At 36.3% G+C, this 17,164-nt stretch overlaps 1 protein-coding gene across 1 annotated transcript in view; it reads right to left on the reverse strand.

Annotated features, from left to right (window-relative positions):
- The window catches only part of CALB1 (calbindin 1), a 107,337-nt gene that overhangs the window by 62,305 nt on the left and 27,868 nt on the right, over nt 1-17,164 (reverse strand). Inside the window, exon 4 of the mRNA XM_053713175.1 lies at nt 543-623. Coding sequence (XP_053569150.1) covers nt 543-623 — 81 coding nt within the window. The remainder of the gene's footprint in view (nt 1-542; nt 624-17,164) is intronic.

Below are 17,164 nucleotides of genomic sequence, written 5' to 3' on the forward strand. Positions count from 1 at the left end.
ATCAAACATGCCTAGAAACACCCAAACCCCCTAGAATTAAAGCATTGAAGACCCTTTTTAAAACATTCCCCTATATAGCTCAGCAGTTAAAGATTTAAAGGAATAGTAAAGCCAAAATTAAACTTTCATGGTTCAGATAGAGCATACAATTTTAAGAGACTTTTTAATTTACTTCTATTATCAAATTTCCTTTGTACTTTTGTTTTAAAATCATACCTAGGTAGTATCAGGACAAGCAATTGACTACTGTGAGATAGCTTTTGATTAGATACTGTGCATATATGCTCTTGTCCTTGGCTCACCAGATGGGTTAATCTAGCTCACAGTAGAGCCTTACTACTCATTCATGAAAGGATACCAATATAATAAAGTCAATTTCAATATAGAAGTAAACAAAAATAGTTTAAAATGTTATGCTCTTCCTGAATCATGAGCAAAAAAATCCGGGTTCCATGTCCCTTTAATTGTTACTTAAAAGGGTTAATATATTTCACACAAAAAAAGTTTTAAGCTTGCCTCTCAAGGAGATTAAGTGTAAGTACCTGCATGAACTCTTCACTTGACTTCAACTGCTGTCTGAAGAATAACAAAAAATTCTCTTCAGTTGGCAATATCTGAGCAAGCTGAAAAAGATAAGAATAATGGAATTAAATTCATGCATTACTAGAGGGCTTCATTCAGTTTTCAGCCACATGTTAAAAACATTTCCCTGTATACAGCAAACTACTTGAATAAGAATTACACTTGCACTGAACATTCTTACAGCTTTATATATTTTCTAAGCTTCTTAAAAAACAAACAAAAATGTGTTGCTCTTAAATCAATAATAAGGGCAGTTGCAGGGATTTTGAAGAATTTTTAAATATAATTTATCTGCCCTAGGATTTATGCAATAAATGAATATTATAATCATGGGCATCCACAATTTTTTTTTAAGTGTGTAGACAGGGTGTGTGTGTGTGTGTGGGGGGGGGGGGTTAATGAATAAAATGCCTGAGCAGAATATTAGTGGCAACATGTGCAGAAGGAGAGAGTTGCTTAACCCCTTAGTGACCACAACACTTTTCCATTTTCTGACCGTTTGGAACCAGTGTTTGTGTTTAGCTGTAATTTTCCTCTTACTCATTTACTGTACCCACACATATTATATACCGTTTTCTCGCCATTAAATGGACTTTCTAAAGATACCATTATTTAATCATATCTTATAATATACTATAAAAAATTATAAAATATGATGAAAAATGGAAAAAAAAACACTTTTTCTAACGTTGACCCCCAAAATCTGTTACACATCTACAACCACCAAAAACACCCAGTTTCTAAATTTTGTCCTGAGTTTAGAAATACCCAATGTTTACATGTTCTTTACTTTTTTTTGTAAGTTATAGTGCAATAAATACAAGTAGCACTTTGCTATTTCCAAACCATTTTTTTTTTTCAAAATTAGCGATAGTTACATTGGAACATTGATATCTGTCAGGAATCCCTGAATATCCCTTGACATGTATATATATTTTATTTTAGTAGACAACCCAAAGTATTGATCTAGGCCCATTTTGGTATATTTCATGCCACCATTTCACCGCCAAATGCGATCAAATTAACATCATCATTAACTTTTTCACAAACTTTTTCACAAACTTTAGGTCTCTCACTGAAATTATTTACAAACAACTTATGCAATTATGGCACAAATCATTGCAAATGCTTCTCTGGGATCCCCTTTGTTCAGAAATAGCAGACATTTATGGCTGTGGTATTACTTTTTGGTAATTAGAAGGCCGCTAAATGCAGCTGTGCACCACACTTGTATTAGGCCCAGCAGTGAAGGGGTTAATTAGGGAGCTTGTAGGGAGCTTGTAGGGTTAATTTTACCTTTAGTGTAGTGTAGTAGACAACCCAAAGTATTGATCTAGGTCCATTTTGATATATTCCATGCCACCATTTCACCGCCAAATTTGATCAAATAAAAAAAATTGTTCACTTTTTCACTAACTTTGGGTTTCTCACTGAAATTATTTACAAACGGCTTGTGCAATTATGGCATAAATGGTTGTAGATGCTTCTCTGGGATCCCCTTTGTTCAGAAATAGCAGACATATATGGTTTTGGCATTGCTGTTTGGTAATTAGAAGGCCGCTAAATGCTGCTGCGCACCACACTTGTATTATGCCCAGCAGTGACAGGGTTAATTAGGTAGCTTGTAGAGAGCTTGAAGGGTTAATTTTAACTTTAGTGTAGAGATCAGCCTCCCATCGGACACATCCCACCCCCTGATCCCTCCCAAACAGCTCTCTTCCCTCCCCCACCCCACAATTGTCCCCACCATCTTTTTTTTATTTTTTATAAATAAAATATATTCTGCCCCCTTAGCCCCCAACCTCCCTGATACCCCCAAAGAGCTCTCTAACCCTCCCCCCACTAACTATTTGCCACCATTAGAGGCAACTAGGTGACCACCTAAGGGTGCCTCAGCAGGGGAGGGGGGGCACACATTTGGTGCATGACTTAATTTTTTCTTAATGTGTATGTTTATTTTTTTGCTGACATAGGGCTAGATTACGAGTGGATCGCTAACAGTTACGCGCAAGCAATAAGGAGTTTATCACTGTGTTTGCACGCATCTGATTTTTACACATATAGGGGCCTTTTTATCAAGGGCCGAATGGCCCCTGATGCCCCTGTTTCTGCACAAGCCTTCAGGCTCACCGGAAAAAGCAGTTATGAAGCAGTGGTCTTAAGACCGCTGCTCCTTAACTGGTCCGTCTGCTCTTAGGCTGCGGACATCAATCCGCCCGATCTCATACGATCAGGCTGATTGACACCCCCCGCTAGCGACTGATTGGACACAAATCTGCAGGGGTCGACATTGCACAAGCAGTTCACAAGAACTGAGTGGATCATGTTGGACAGACCGATGATAAATCGGCCCCCTTGTCATATATATAAGTGCATTGGAACCCTTTGCCATTAAGTAGATGAAAACATGTAAAAGCATATGTATGCTATATTAATATTTAATAAAGTGTTATACTGTGTATTTACTGTAAATATTTCAGCTTCCAAACACGATCACATAATCTCAAGTGCACTAACCCGACATGAAAATATGAATATTTCACATTCCAATGTTCTGCACATATCAGAATATGTTCTATATATTTCTAAAAAGATATTCCTATATATCTATATATACAGTTGTATGCAAAAGTTTAGGCACCCCTGCCAATTTCCAAGATTTCCATTTATAAATAATTGGGTGTTTGGATCAGCAATTTCATTTTGATCTATCAAATAACTGAAGGACACAGTAATATTTCAATAGTGAAATGAGGTTTATTGGAAAACAGAAATATGCATCAAAACGAAATTAGACAGGTGTATAAATTTGGGCACCCTTGTTATTTTGTTGGTTTGAATACCTGGAACTAGCTAGCACTGATTAATTGGAACACACAATTGGTTTGGTGAGCCCATTAAGCCTTGAACTTCATAGACAGGTGCATCAACTCATGAGAAAAGGTATTTAAGGTGGCCAATTGCAAGTTGTTGTTCTCTTTGACTATCCTCTGAAGAGTGGCAACATGGGGGCCTCAAAATAACTCTCAAATGACCTGAAAACAAAGATTGTTCAACATTATGGTTTAGGGTAAAGCTACAAAAAGCTATCGCAGAGATTTAAGCTGTCAGTGTCCACTGTGAGGAACATAGTGAGGAAATAGAAGACCACAGGCACAGTTCTTGTTAACTGACTTTTAATCCAACAAATAAATACACAAAGGAGCTTCATGCACTCTTAGACTCTGCAGTGGAAGAAGGCTTCCTAGATCAAGAAATAGCAGACCACTGCTTAGTTGAATACCCCATCATTCCTACCTTTCGCATAGTACCAAAGATACACAAAACCCTCATCAATACACCAGACAGGCCCATTGTGGCCAGCAGAGGTTCACTATGCGAAAGGATAGGAAACTGGCTTGACAATGTATTACAACCCATTGTCAAGTCTTTGCCAGGGTATATACGTGACAGCACACGTCTTATACAGCAAATCCAAGAAATTACCTGGCAGGACAACTATACATGGCTCACTATTGATGTATCAGCTCTTTATTCGAGTATTCCTCATGAGGAAGGCCTAAAAGCTCTTACATACATGCTGAAAAGACATACCAGTTATCCAGAAGAATGTATCAATTTTCTTGAAGAACTCACGATTTCTTTTAACACACAACTACTTTGTCTTTGAGGGCCATTACTACCTCCAAAAATGTGGCACGGCCATGGGGGGCCAAGTTTGCCCCCTCATATGTGAATCTGTATATGGGGTATTTTGAACATCTTTATCTTTTTGGGGGTGGACTGGCCCTCGGCGACAAAGTAGTTGTGTATGGCAGATTCATTGATGATCTCATCCTTATTTATAGGAATAATACTGAATTAACCATACAATAGATCATCACTATCTTTAACAACAATACACTTAATTTAAAATTCACTTATAAACATAACGACCTCTCAATTGATTTTCTTGATCTCACATTGGAACATAACTGTGAAGGCAAAATAATAACTAGTACCTTCAGAAAACCTCTATCAAGAAACACCATTCTCAGAGCTGACTCATGCCATGCTCCACACATGCAAAAAGGCATCCCTAAGTGCCAATATTTAAGATTGCGGAGAAACTGCAGCTCCCTTCATTTTTACAATAAACAAGCAGATGAACTCACCCATAGATTAATAGCAAGAAGCTACAAGAAGAGCATTCTTCTTAAATTTAAATCTCAAGTAGCAAGAATGGATAGGATTACACTCCTTAACAGAAACGCAAAAACCAAAACCAAAAGAGTAGTGACAATAAAACCCCCGTACCGAGAGAGAACATATGCTTTGTAACCAAATATAGCAATCAATTCTACACTATCATCAAAATTATAAAAAAAATATTTACCAGTCCTCAATGGTGACATGACCTTGAGAAACAAACTGGAACAAAACATAAAATTTGTGGCCAAAAAAGCACCAACTATACGTGATAAGATCACACAGAAATTCCACAATAAAATCCCACCTACTACCAATTGGCTAACACCTATCAGAGGGAACTACAAATGTGGCCATGTACCATGTAAAAGCTGTAAATACACTGAAAAAAGTCTCACTTTCAGCTCTTCACAAACTAACAAATCATATTCCATAACTACTAGAATGGATTGTACATCCACTTATATCATATACCTTATTACGTGCACACATTGCCAATAACAATACATAGGTATAACGACACGACCACTAAAAGATTGTATAAGAGAACATCTCCTATCAATAGAAGAGGAAATCCCTAGAACCCCAGTGGCCAAACACTTCCACACACATGAACAGAGATTAACTCATTTTTCATTTAAGGCAATCGAACATATAATAAACAACCCGTTAGGGGGTGATAGAAATAAGTCACTATTCAAAAGAGAAGTATACTGGATATTCATGTTACAGACCAGAGCACCACAAGGCATGAATAAGAGATATGATGTTAATTTATTCATAGAGTAATCAGTGTATATCCACCTTTTCCTAGACTCATCCTCCCAATAAAAAGAAAAGTATCTCCCTCTCTATCAAGAAACCCTTCATCCCAGCCCTTCTTCCTTATCCTTTTAGCGCTAGCCTTCAATGAACACATAGGTCCAACCTAGTCATCATATCAATTACCCCAAGATAGACTAGACCTTCATTAGATATTGAATAAGTGATATGATGCGTACTTTGTCTATAAATCTCCACCAAGAGCTTTTCTCACACACATACTGATCATCATCAGCCATAACACAATGATTCATATCATAAGACTTTTATTGTGATTAAACAAATCAGTTTTGATCCTCCCCCCTACCCTATTAACTACTTCAGTCCATCTGGTAAATATAACCTTTTAGGCAAGTACTGAATGTACAACTATATTTACTTTGGTTTCACAACCAATTAGTGAGCCTTTCTAGACTTCCCCCAGAGGTTGCTTTCCTCTCCCCTTCTAATATCCTATTAGTCCCTTTCAATTATCTTATAAGAAAATGCTTTTAGCTCATTCATTTATTGGTTATAATCTCTCACTCTGCATTGTCATTAACATTCCTGCTTTTGACTATACAGATGCTATATGGCTACGCTATCTCTACGCTAACTCTAAATTTCCCCCTTTTGTAAGTAACTAGAGAATGACACCCCCTCCCCTCATAAGTGACAATTATACAGCCTCTCATGACATTCTAAATATGTCATGAGTCATATATTAACTATAAATACTCATTCTTACTTTAGGGGTGATACACATAGATGAATAACATATAGTTCATCTTTTTTTCTCTTTCTTTTTTCCCTTATCTCGTACTAATGAAATGAAGCAATGACAACTTAATATCATCCCTTAATGTTATTAACTATTTTAACCAATAATTATGCATTGTATCTTGTTTTTTGTTTGCCAAATGTCTTTTATCATCATCCATGTTTTAGGACCTCTATGGCCACTAACACCATGTGTAATCACCCTTTATGTGTTCATTTAATTGCCTTAACTGCAATTTTTAATCTTTTAAATATACACATTTTCTTACCCAACTGAAACCTAATGAGTGAACATACTAATTTACCAGCCAATGGCAAACACATTTTCACTGTAAATAATCACTGCATTTTAGATAATTGTTATAGGTGTTATCTGTTTTTCTCTGCTCAGGATCAGCATAATAGGTGATTGTTATGTCTCTCCTATCAGGTACATTCAGGTGTCTTCCCTTTAAAACATTGGCTTATACGGTTTATCATATACACAAAGGGTTAATACCACAAACCTGCTGATAGGCTCCTCTCGCCTTTATATTGACCCTGATCAGCAGAGACCAATATCTCTGATGAAGCGCATGTGCCCATGCGCGAATCGCGTCAGATAGGAGCTTACCTTGTGTTTTTTATGGAAGCCTGCTCCTAATAAACTTTGCATATTTACTTAAAGACTCAGCACTCCTTTTTCCTCGTTTCACAGTTCTTGTTAAGGCCAGAAGTGGCAGGCCAAGTAAAATATTGGAAAGGCAAAGGATGGTGAGAACAGTAAAAAAACAGCCCACAGACCACCTCCAAAGACCTACAACATCATCTTGCTGCAGATGGTGTCACTGTGCATCGTTCAACAATTCAGCGCACTTTGCACAAGGAGAAGCTGTATGGGAGAGTGATGCGGAAGAAGCCTTTTCTGCACACACACCACAAACAGAGTCACTTGAGGTATGCAAATGCACATTTGGACAAGCCAGCTTCATTTTGGAAGAAGGTGCTGTGGACTGATGAAACAAAGATAGAGTTATTTGGTCATAACAAGGGGCGTTATGCATGGCGGAAAAAGAACACAGCATTCCAAGACAAACACTTGCTACCCACAGTAAAATTTGGTGGATGTTCCTTCATGCTGTGGGGCTGTGTGGCCAGTGCCGGCACTGGGAATCTTGTTAAAGTTGAGGGTCGCATGGATTCCACTCAATATCAGCAGATACTTGAGAATAATGTTGAGGAATCAGTTACAAAGCTGAAGTTATGCCGGGCTGGATATTTCAACAAGACAACGAACCATATCACTGCTCAAAATCTACTCTGGCATTTATGCAGAGGAACAAGTACAATGTTCTGGAATGGCCATCCAGTCCCCGGACCTGAATATCATTGAAAATCTGTGGGGTGATTTGAAACGGGCTGTCCATGCTCGGCAACCATCAAACCTAACTGAACTGGAGATGTTTTGCAAGGAGGAATGGTCCAAAATACCTTCATCCAGAATCCAGACACTCATTGCAGGCTATAGGAAGCGTCTAGAGGCTGTTATTTCTGCTAAAGGAGGCTCTACTAAATATTGATGCAATATTTCTGCTGGGGTGCCCAAATTTATGCACTTGTCTAATTTCGTTTTGATGCATATTGCACATTTTCTGTTAATCCAATAAACCTCATTTCACTACTGAAATATTACTGTTTCCTTCAGTTATTTGATAGATCAAAATGAAATTGCTGATCCAAACACCCAATTATTTGTAAATGAAAATCATGGAAATTGTCAGGGGTGGCTAAACATTTGCATACAACTGTATCTATACCTATATATAATTTATATATATATATATATAATAAATATATATTTGTGCAAAAAACATCCAATATATAAATATGTATTTATAAATAAATAGAACGTATTCTATTATGTGAAGAACATTGGAATGTGAAATATTCATATTTTTATGTTGGGTTAGTGCACTTAAGAATATGCGATCGTGTTTGCAAGTGAAAAGGATGTTAGGTTTTCCCCCCCACTTTTTTTCTCCATTGACTTTGATGGGGGAATACGTTATCACAATTCTAAATTCGGCTTTTTACACGCGTCAGGTTAGCGCGCAAGCGAAAACAGTTTACTTTCAATTCATAATACAACCACAACCCAATGCGCATAAAAACCTTGAGCGGGAGCGTTAAATAGTGCTCCACTTGTAATCTGGCATTATCTTGGGCTTCATGTAAGTTTTAGAAACAAAAATTTGGGCTTGATCCCGAGTCAGTTGCAAAAAAAGAATCAACCCTGTAGGGTTGTAATAACAGTTATTAAGACAACAAATAGGAAGCGCTGGAAAAAAGAAATAAAAACAAGATAAACCCAGCAACCACAGGTGTAGCCTTATCAGACTAGGTGCACGTAGGAAAAGCTGGCGACCTCCAGCCACACATAGATCCACAAGAATAATAATCCTCAGCACCTTTCAACCTTTGAAAGGTGCTGAGGATTATTATTCTTGTGGAAAAAAGAAAAGGAGGCAATTCACACTTAGAAAATCCCCCTTTCTTAAACCTGCTAACCATTTTGGTCACCTTAAGGAAATCCTGGGGTCTCTTTTAAACGGCTGTTTGGCGAACTGCACACAGTGTTTCTCACGCCTTTAACACAGACCGTTACAGCTCCCCTTCCTACACCTGCTATTTACAGGTGCTCCTTATGGACAAGGTTTACACAGTAAGTAATTTGAGGGATTTTCTTAGTGTGAATTACCTCCTTTTCTTTTTTCCAGCGCTTCCTATTTGTTGCCTTAATAACTGTTTCTGTGTTTTGATCGTTTCTCTGGGTCAGTAATATAATAGGGCGCACACTATCTTTTGTGCTGAGAACTTTTTTGATTTTTTTTGTGTTTGACTTACGGTTGTAATAACCCCTTGACCACCAATAACTTCCAACCCTTAGCAGCAATAACCACTGGTACTTACATTTTTGTAATCTGTCTCCTTTGCTATGCACTAAAGGGTTAATCTGTGCTGTGCTTGTTTATGGCAGGTGAAATAAACACATCTGGAAATATAAACCTCTTTAATTTTACACTAATTCATCAAGCACCAGTTTAAATAACTTAGCGCTGTATCTGACCCTCCAAACAATGAACAATTAAATATTCTAACATTACAGCTCTTACCACATCAGTGTTTTAATCCATCAGCCTATCTATTTATAACAATAAAAACACATAAAATGCCTGCTACAGTCCTAGGTGAGTCACAGTTTCATTGACCTATTTTCGCAGAGCTGTTACTTTGCAATCCTGTGTGACCTCTCATTAATGGGCGAAAAGCAAGTTGTATAAGGTCAGCTTCACTTTGCCTTGGAGACTGGCACTAATCGCCTAAGGATATATTCAAGGCTCCATTCTGGTTTTAAAATCTTTTATTTTTAAAGCCTGTACCCAGGGCTAAAAAGAAACATATCCCTTATTAAATATTGAAGAAGTCATGCATAATTTCAAATATCCAATAAGTATGAAATACTATACAAATTGAGGAAAGAGCTACAGTTATATTTCCAATTAAGGGCTATAATGAGCTGCCTTTGAAATCTTTGATAAAGCTTTTTTTGTTCAACAAAGTAGCACTCTACTTGATACTTTAGTAAGAATGTGCATGTCAGAAGTAATGCAAATTAGTTACAGAAAGTTAAAGGGACATTGTACTCAAACATTTAAATGATACGTCTCAAAGATCAGCAATTTTTAATATGTTGACATTTTTTTTTTTGGCCCTGAAAAATGTAACTAAAAGCTGTTTAACTTGTAACTAATACAGCTGTACCAATTGTGTACATCCTACTAATGCCCAATAGCTGATAACTGATGAGAGAGAGAGAGAGAGAGAGAGAGAGGAGAGAGACACAGAGAGAGAGAGATAGAGGGAGAGATGGAAAGAGGGGGAGAGAGAGAGAGAGAGAGAGAGAGAAAGATAGAGAAGAGAGACACAGACAGAAAGAGAGAGACAGAGAGAGAGGAGAGAGACAGAGAGAGAGAGAGAGGGAGAGATGGATAGAGGGAGGGAGGGAGAGAGAGAGAGAGAGAGAGAGAGAGAGAGAGAGAGAGAGAGAGAGAGAGAGAGAGAGAGAGAGAGAGAGAGATAGAGAAGAGAGGCACAGATAGAAAGAGAGAGACAGAGAAAGAGAGAGAGGAGAGAAAGACACAGGCAGAAAAAAGAGAGAGACAGAGAGAGAGACACACAGAAAGAGAGAGGAGAGAGACACAGAGAGAGATAGATATAGAGGGAGAGATGAAGAGAGGGAGAGATAGAGGGAGAGAGTGACAAGAGAGAGAGAGAGACACACAGAGAGAAAAATAGGGAGATAGAGGGAGAGAGACAGAGAGAGAGAGAAAGAGATAAAGAGAGAGAGAGAAAGAGGGAGAGAGAGAGACAGAGAGAAAGAAAGAAAGAAAGGAGAGAGGGGGGAGAGAGAGCGAGAGGGGAGGGGAAAGACAGAGAGAGGAGGGGAAAGACAGAGAGAGAGAACAAAAATTACATATTAATGCAAAAATGTAAATTCCCAATCAAATATGAAAAAAGAAACATTGGGAATTTGGAAATGACATAGTTTTTCAAATAATATTTCAGTTCAGTTGGGAAAAGAAGATTCATTTTGGGATTTCCAAGCTATTTAACATTTCATTGGAAACTTAAATTCTGTGATTAATACATGTTTTCTGTTGAATTCCTTATGTTTTATTGTAAAAACAGAAATATATATATATATATATACTGTATATGTGTTTGTATGTATGTATGTATATATGTAGTTTCTTCACCTGCTACCTCTCCAATTAGAAGAAAGTATTTGCACAAATCTAGGCATCTGAAGTCCCCATATCCTCTTGGTGCCTGACAAACAGGAGTCCCATTCCCAAATATTCCTACTTCTCTTTGCATTTTGTGAAAATGAAAATTAATGTCATGGGATAGGGAGAAAAGGCTTATTAGGCTTGTTCTACATTTGGAACATTGTAAGAAAAACAACAACCAAACAACAAGAGGCTGCTAATGAGATTACACTTTATTTCTCTTCTCCGTCACTATACATTTGCACCTTACTTGCTCAATGGTCATATTAAATAAAAACACTGTTTTTCTAATCTCTGATTTCAATTCTAATATACAAGATAATGTGCCCAAAACCTCATTGCTTTGAGGAACATTCAACTAAAAATATATATTTCATGTTGGTGAATGAGCATCATGAAAAGTTAAAACTGCTTTAAGGGACATTAAAGTGCAAAAATGGAATATTATTGCAATATTGTTTGTTTATAATTATGTTTAACCCCTGCAAAAGTGTTAAAAACATAGTTAAAGACAGGTCCAGAGCATCAATGCACTACTGGGACCTAGCTAAACACATCTAGTGAGTCAATGACAAAAAGCATATGTGGATAGCCACCAAACATCAGCTAGCTACTAGTAGTGCATTGCGGCTCCTGAGCCTACCTAGGTATGCTTTTCGGCAAATGATACAAAGAGAGAGTAAATTTGATAAAAGAAGTAAAACTGAAAACTCTTGTAAAACGACATAATATGGGTCATTTTTATCAAGCTCCATATGGCGCTGCTCCATAACCTGTCCGTCTGCTCTGACGCAGCAGACAGACATCACCAGAATTCAATACGATCGTTTGATTGACACCCCCTGCTAGCAGCCGATTGGCCGTGTGAATCTCCAGGGGGCGGTATTGCACGCAATGGTGCAATGATAAATGCCGAGAGCATATGCTGTCAGGATTTATCGAAGTGCAGCGGACATAATCCACAATATTGGATCATGTCCACTCGCACTTTCTTAAATAGGCCCCTATAACTGAACGGTAAAAGTTTAATTTGGGCTTTCATGTCCCTTTAAATTGAAATCACAACTAACAGGACGTATATATCTGTGAAAACTAAACCAAAGGGTTAGATTACTCACAGGTTTATAAGGGCAGCTCCCATAGCTATTCTGGCGGAACGAGTTATACATCCACCAGCATGAAAACAAAATCTAGTTTTATCCAAGATAAAGACATCTGTGTTTCAAGACTATAACATATGTTTAATGCTTCTCTTTTAGATGTAATAATAAATAAATCAACCAAAAATGTAGATCCTAAAAGATTAATATTTGCGCCCATGTCTTTATTAGTTTTACAAAAACATCTATTCATATAATTATACGTTAGGGTAAAATACATTAGTATGCTGTTTGAAGATTTTTTATTTCTTTCCTCCTCTGATTATTATACTGGTATTTAAATAAAGCTGTTACAATACAAAAATCTCATTATCCCTTTATGTTAGTGAGATGTATGTTCAGATGTAATTCTGGACAATCACTATCAATCCAGAAAACAAACATATTTCAATTGAGTTAGTAAAGAAATCTGAGAGTATAATGGTTTGAGTCCACATTTAGAAAGGATATAGGCTATTATTTTAAGGAAGAATAACATCTATTTTGAAATAGAAAAAAAAAAACACAAACACATCGCAATTGATTTTCCTAATGGCTCCTAAATGAAACATAATACTTTTAATGTCCAAAGAATAAGTGCATTTTGTTCTAGTGTATACGGAGGATAATACAATTGTATATTTATATGTTTGAGGCTGGAGGACATTTAAAAGTCAGAGAGTATTGTAGTGTGCTGAGTTGTATACATAGCCCTCATCTTAGCAAATATTATTAGTATTTCTACTAAATATGTATAGGTAAATGTAATTATATAAATACTGCTCATTTGAAATCTTTTATTTTAGTTGCTAGTCCACTATCGGAAATCTCCAGCCCTGCATATACATGTATATGTACCGTATATTAGTTATAAGTTGCTACCAAACATCTTAAGCATCATTTCACATTCCCCAAAATAGACTTTCGGATCATATACTTAATTTGTTCCATAAAAATAGCAACTAAAAATTAGAAAATACGTTCTTTGTTGTTTTACATGAAATACAGCATCCTATATATACCCTCTTCTAAAATATAACCTGTTATACACATAATCACTATACTAATTTTTAATGATACCCTAATCTTGTACTTAGATAAGCCAGAGGCTATGTGCCCTAGCTAGAGTTGCAACCTCAGCCATGTTTTCCTGGACAGTTACAAGTTACATATGATGCAAGGCAGGTCTACCCTTTGGGCGGGGGCGAGAGGGGCACCTGCATATGGCCTGTGCTTTGGGGGGCCCCAAACTTTCAGGGGTGAGGATATGAGAAGGAGCCATATACAACCTGTATTTAGTTTTTGAAGAAGTGTTTATGGTATCAGGAGGTGTAATAATAATGGTTACTTATACTGTTACAATGTGTGCAATAAGATGAGGTGTTTGGATCTCAATAGTCAACTTGCATACAGGTGACTGTTATTTATAGATGTCCCCTGCTGTCTACTGGAACAAGAGACACTTAGTATGAAAGAAGTGAATCTCCACTTTAATATAAGGGGTGGTTTGTATAGTATATGCTGCCTGTAAGTGATTAGGTGTCCATATACCCAGATCAGATTTGGTAAAAGTTATGGTGAGTAATAAGACAGGAAAAAATCGTTCAGACAAAGTAAAATGATTAAACATATTTGAATGTGTACCACAGATGAACAAATATGTTTTCTAAAAAAAAAATCAAAATTGAAAAAAGCATGAAATTCTGGGAAAATAAAATGGTGTTCACAATGTCTTATCTTTTTGCTTAAAGGGACATTAAACACTAAATACATTCTTTATAGAATAATGCATTTAAAGAAAAGATTATTCTGAGAATAATACGTAGATGTATTTTTTAAAGTTTCATTAGCTGTTTAAATATTGACAAACAATGGGAGCTGCCATGCTGTAACTTAGGTTACCTTCTCTGCTGTGGCCATTTAGGGACAGTTAAAAAAGGTCACTAGTTCTGCACTTCCATTTCTAACAGGAAATGAAAAGCTCACAATTTCAGAATGGAATTACAAGGAAAGTGTACAAAATACATCATGAAAGCATATTGCAGAGTTTATATATATATATATGATTTATTCATTTGAAATTACCATCTCTAAGTGTTTGATGTCCCTTTAAAACTTGTTTTTAACACTAACACCCTAATGCCAGTACAATGCTGCTTAAGATAGCTTTATAGCACAGACATTGACTTCCATTTTATTCCAAGAATAATCTGAATTCTGCATATATATAGGATCTACTGAGCACAAGTGAAAGAAATATTACAGCCTTTTACATGCATGTGTCTTCTGGAGAAACCAGGCAAAAAGTTTCTACTGTACATACAGAAACAAATCTTATATTTGTGTGGAACGGCACACGTATAAAAATGCCACAATTCCCTACCCAACTTAGGGCTAGGTTACAAGTGGTACGCTAACTGTTGCCCTCACGCAAAAAGGGGTTCATCATAGCTCTTTGCATGTGTCGAAAGTAGCGAGTATAGTACAGGATTAAAGTAAAAATGTTTGCGCTAGCACAATTGAATATAACCCGCATCAGGATAGCGCCAGTACTGGTTAACTGTTACTCTGAATTAAAACGTTGCACAAAACACATCAAAATTATATTTAAAAGTACAGTTACTCTCATAATAACACTATCTAATGAAATTATTCAACAAAAAATTGCTATAAAAAGATATAAGAGTTCAAAGATATGTATTCTTAGGTGTTGGAAAAAAAGGCATGCAAAGGACTTTAACATATAAATACATACATATACATGTGAAGGACCCTGTAAAGCTGCTAGATATTTTTATATATTTGTGCCTGCACACAGAGCTTTATAAAATAGTCCATTTAATGCAATAATGTTATCAGGGTCCGAGGTTCTATTCCTGCTATGGACAAATTAACAATTCATATTTTGTAGGCTAATAAATTGCCCACCATTAAGTTGTGTAGTGATAACAACTTCATGGTTACTGAGGCCAAGTTCTGAAATGCTTTGAGTTACCTTGGAAATAAAATATATCAATAATAACTATAGTATTAATATTATAGGGTGACAAGACAGCTCCTAATACATGAAACTCAAAACTTTTTATTTCATGATTCAGATAGAGCATACACTTTTAAACAACTTTCCATTTGATTTCTATTATTAAATTTGCTTAATTCTCTTGGTATCCTTTGTTGAAGGAACAGCAATGCACTGCTGGGAGCTAGCTGAACACAGTAGAGCCATTAACAAGAGATATTTAGGTGCAGCTACCAATCAGCAGCTAGCAGCCATTACTGCTCTTGTATCTACCTAGATATTTTCTTTTTAACAAAGGGTGCCAAAAAAACTAAGTGATAACAGAAATAACTTTGAAAGTTATTAAGAATCGTATGCTCTATCTGAATTCTGAAAGAAAAATGTTAGGTTTCATGTCCCTTTAAGTGTGAAATGCATATTCCTTTTACTTTGTATAATTTTAACAGAGAGAGAAAAGGTTATGAAAATGCAAGCTTGACAGTAAATCAATCTAAACAGCAGATATATTCTGGAGATATCTTGTTTAAAGGGCACGTTTGTAGTAACACAATACTTATGTAAATCGTGTACACACGCTTTGAAATGTTTTGGCTTCTAGGCAAATTCCACCTGCATTTACCACTGGTTTAGTTCTGTAAATATTTCCATAATGCCTTATATATGAAGCTAGATTTTTGTGAATAAAAAAGTATGCAAACTGTAGATACATTTGTAAACATCTTGTAAATATAAGCTCAAACATCCATACATTTCCCAATATGTATGTGACTTATCAATGGACATGGCAGGATTGAATTATTCAAAGATAGATAGACAGACATTTTTTGGTTGAGAACCTGGGTTATGCTTGCTTATTGGTGGCTTAAATGTAGCCACCAATAAGCAAGCCCTATCCAGGGTGCTGAACTTAAAATGGGACAGCTTATAAGCTTTACATTCCTGCTTTTTAAATAAAGATAGCAAGAGAACGAAGCGAAGAAAAATTGATAATAGGAGTAAACTAGAGAGATGCTTAAAATCTCATGCTCTATTTGAATCATGAAAGAAAAACATTTGGGTTGAGTATCCCTTTAAGTAAATATGTTTATTAATATAAATATGTTTTTTTCTCATAGCAGTTCAAATTGTAAATAATAATAAATATAAAAAGTATACAAAGCCATATATTTAAAAACAAAAGCAATTCTAGATTCTAGATGCAAACAGGAATACTCAAATAGTAAAATACAAATTGTGGCAGACAGATCCATAGTCAAAATACTTGTCTGACGCAGGCAGCAGAGCCACATTGGTAATGTTTGCAAACCACAATGATGTCAGCGTTTAAGGGGACATGAAAGTCAAAATAAAATTTTAATAATTTGGACAGTGCATGTCATTTTAAGACAATTTTATTGTAACCTCTGTTAGCACATTTACTTTGTTATATTCGTATCCTTGGTTGAAAAGCATACCTAGGTAGGCTCAAGCGCAGCAATTCACTACTTGGAGATATCTGCTGATTGATGGCTGCAAACCTATTGCCTGTAGCTCCCAGTAGTACATTGCTGCTGTGGAGCTGACTTTAACTATGTGCTTACTCCCTTTGCAAGGGTTAAATACATAGTTATATGCAAGCAACAGTGCAATATTAACATGTTCTTCTTTTTGCACTTTTATGTCCCTTTAAACAGTGATTTTACAGCTCTGCAGCTTACTGAAGGCGCTCAAACTGATATACTTGAAGGGAAAATGAACTATAACATTTTCTCTCTTTAAATCGGTTTCCTGTTATCAGTGTTAATTTCGTCGACTAAAACTAGACTAAAATGACTATAAAACTAAAG

This window comes from Bombina bombina, chromosome 5 (genome assembly GCF_027579735.1).
Source record: "Bombina bombina isolate aBomBom1 chromosome 5, aBomBom1.pri, whole genome shotgun sequence".
Classification (NCBI taxonomy): domain Eukaryota; kingdom Metazoa; phylum Chordata; class Amphibia; order Anura; family Bombinatoridae; genus Bombina; species Bombina bombina.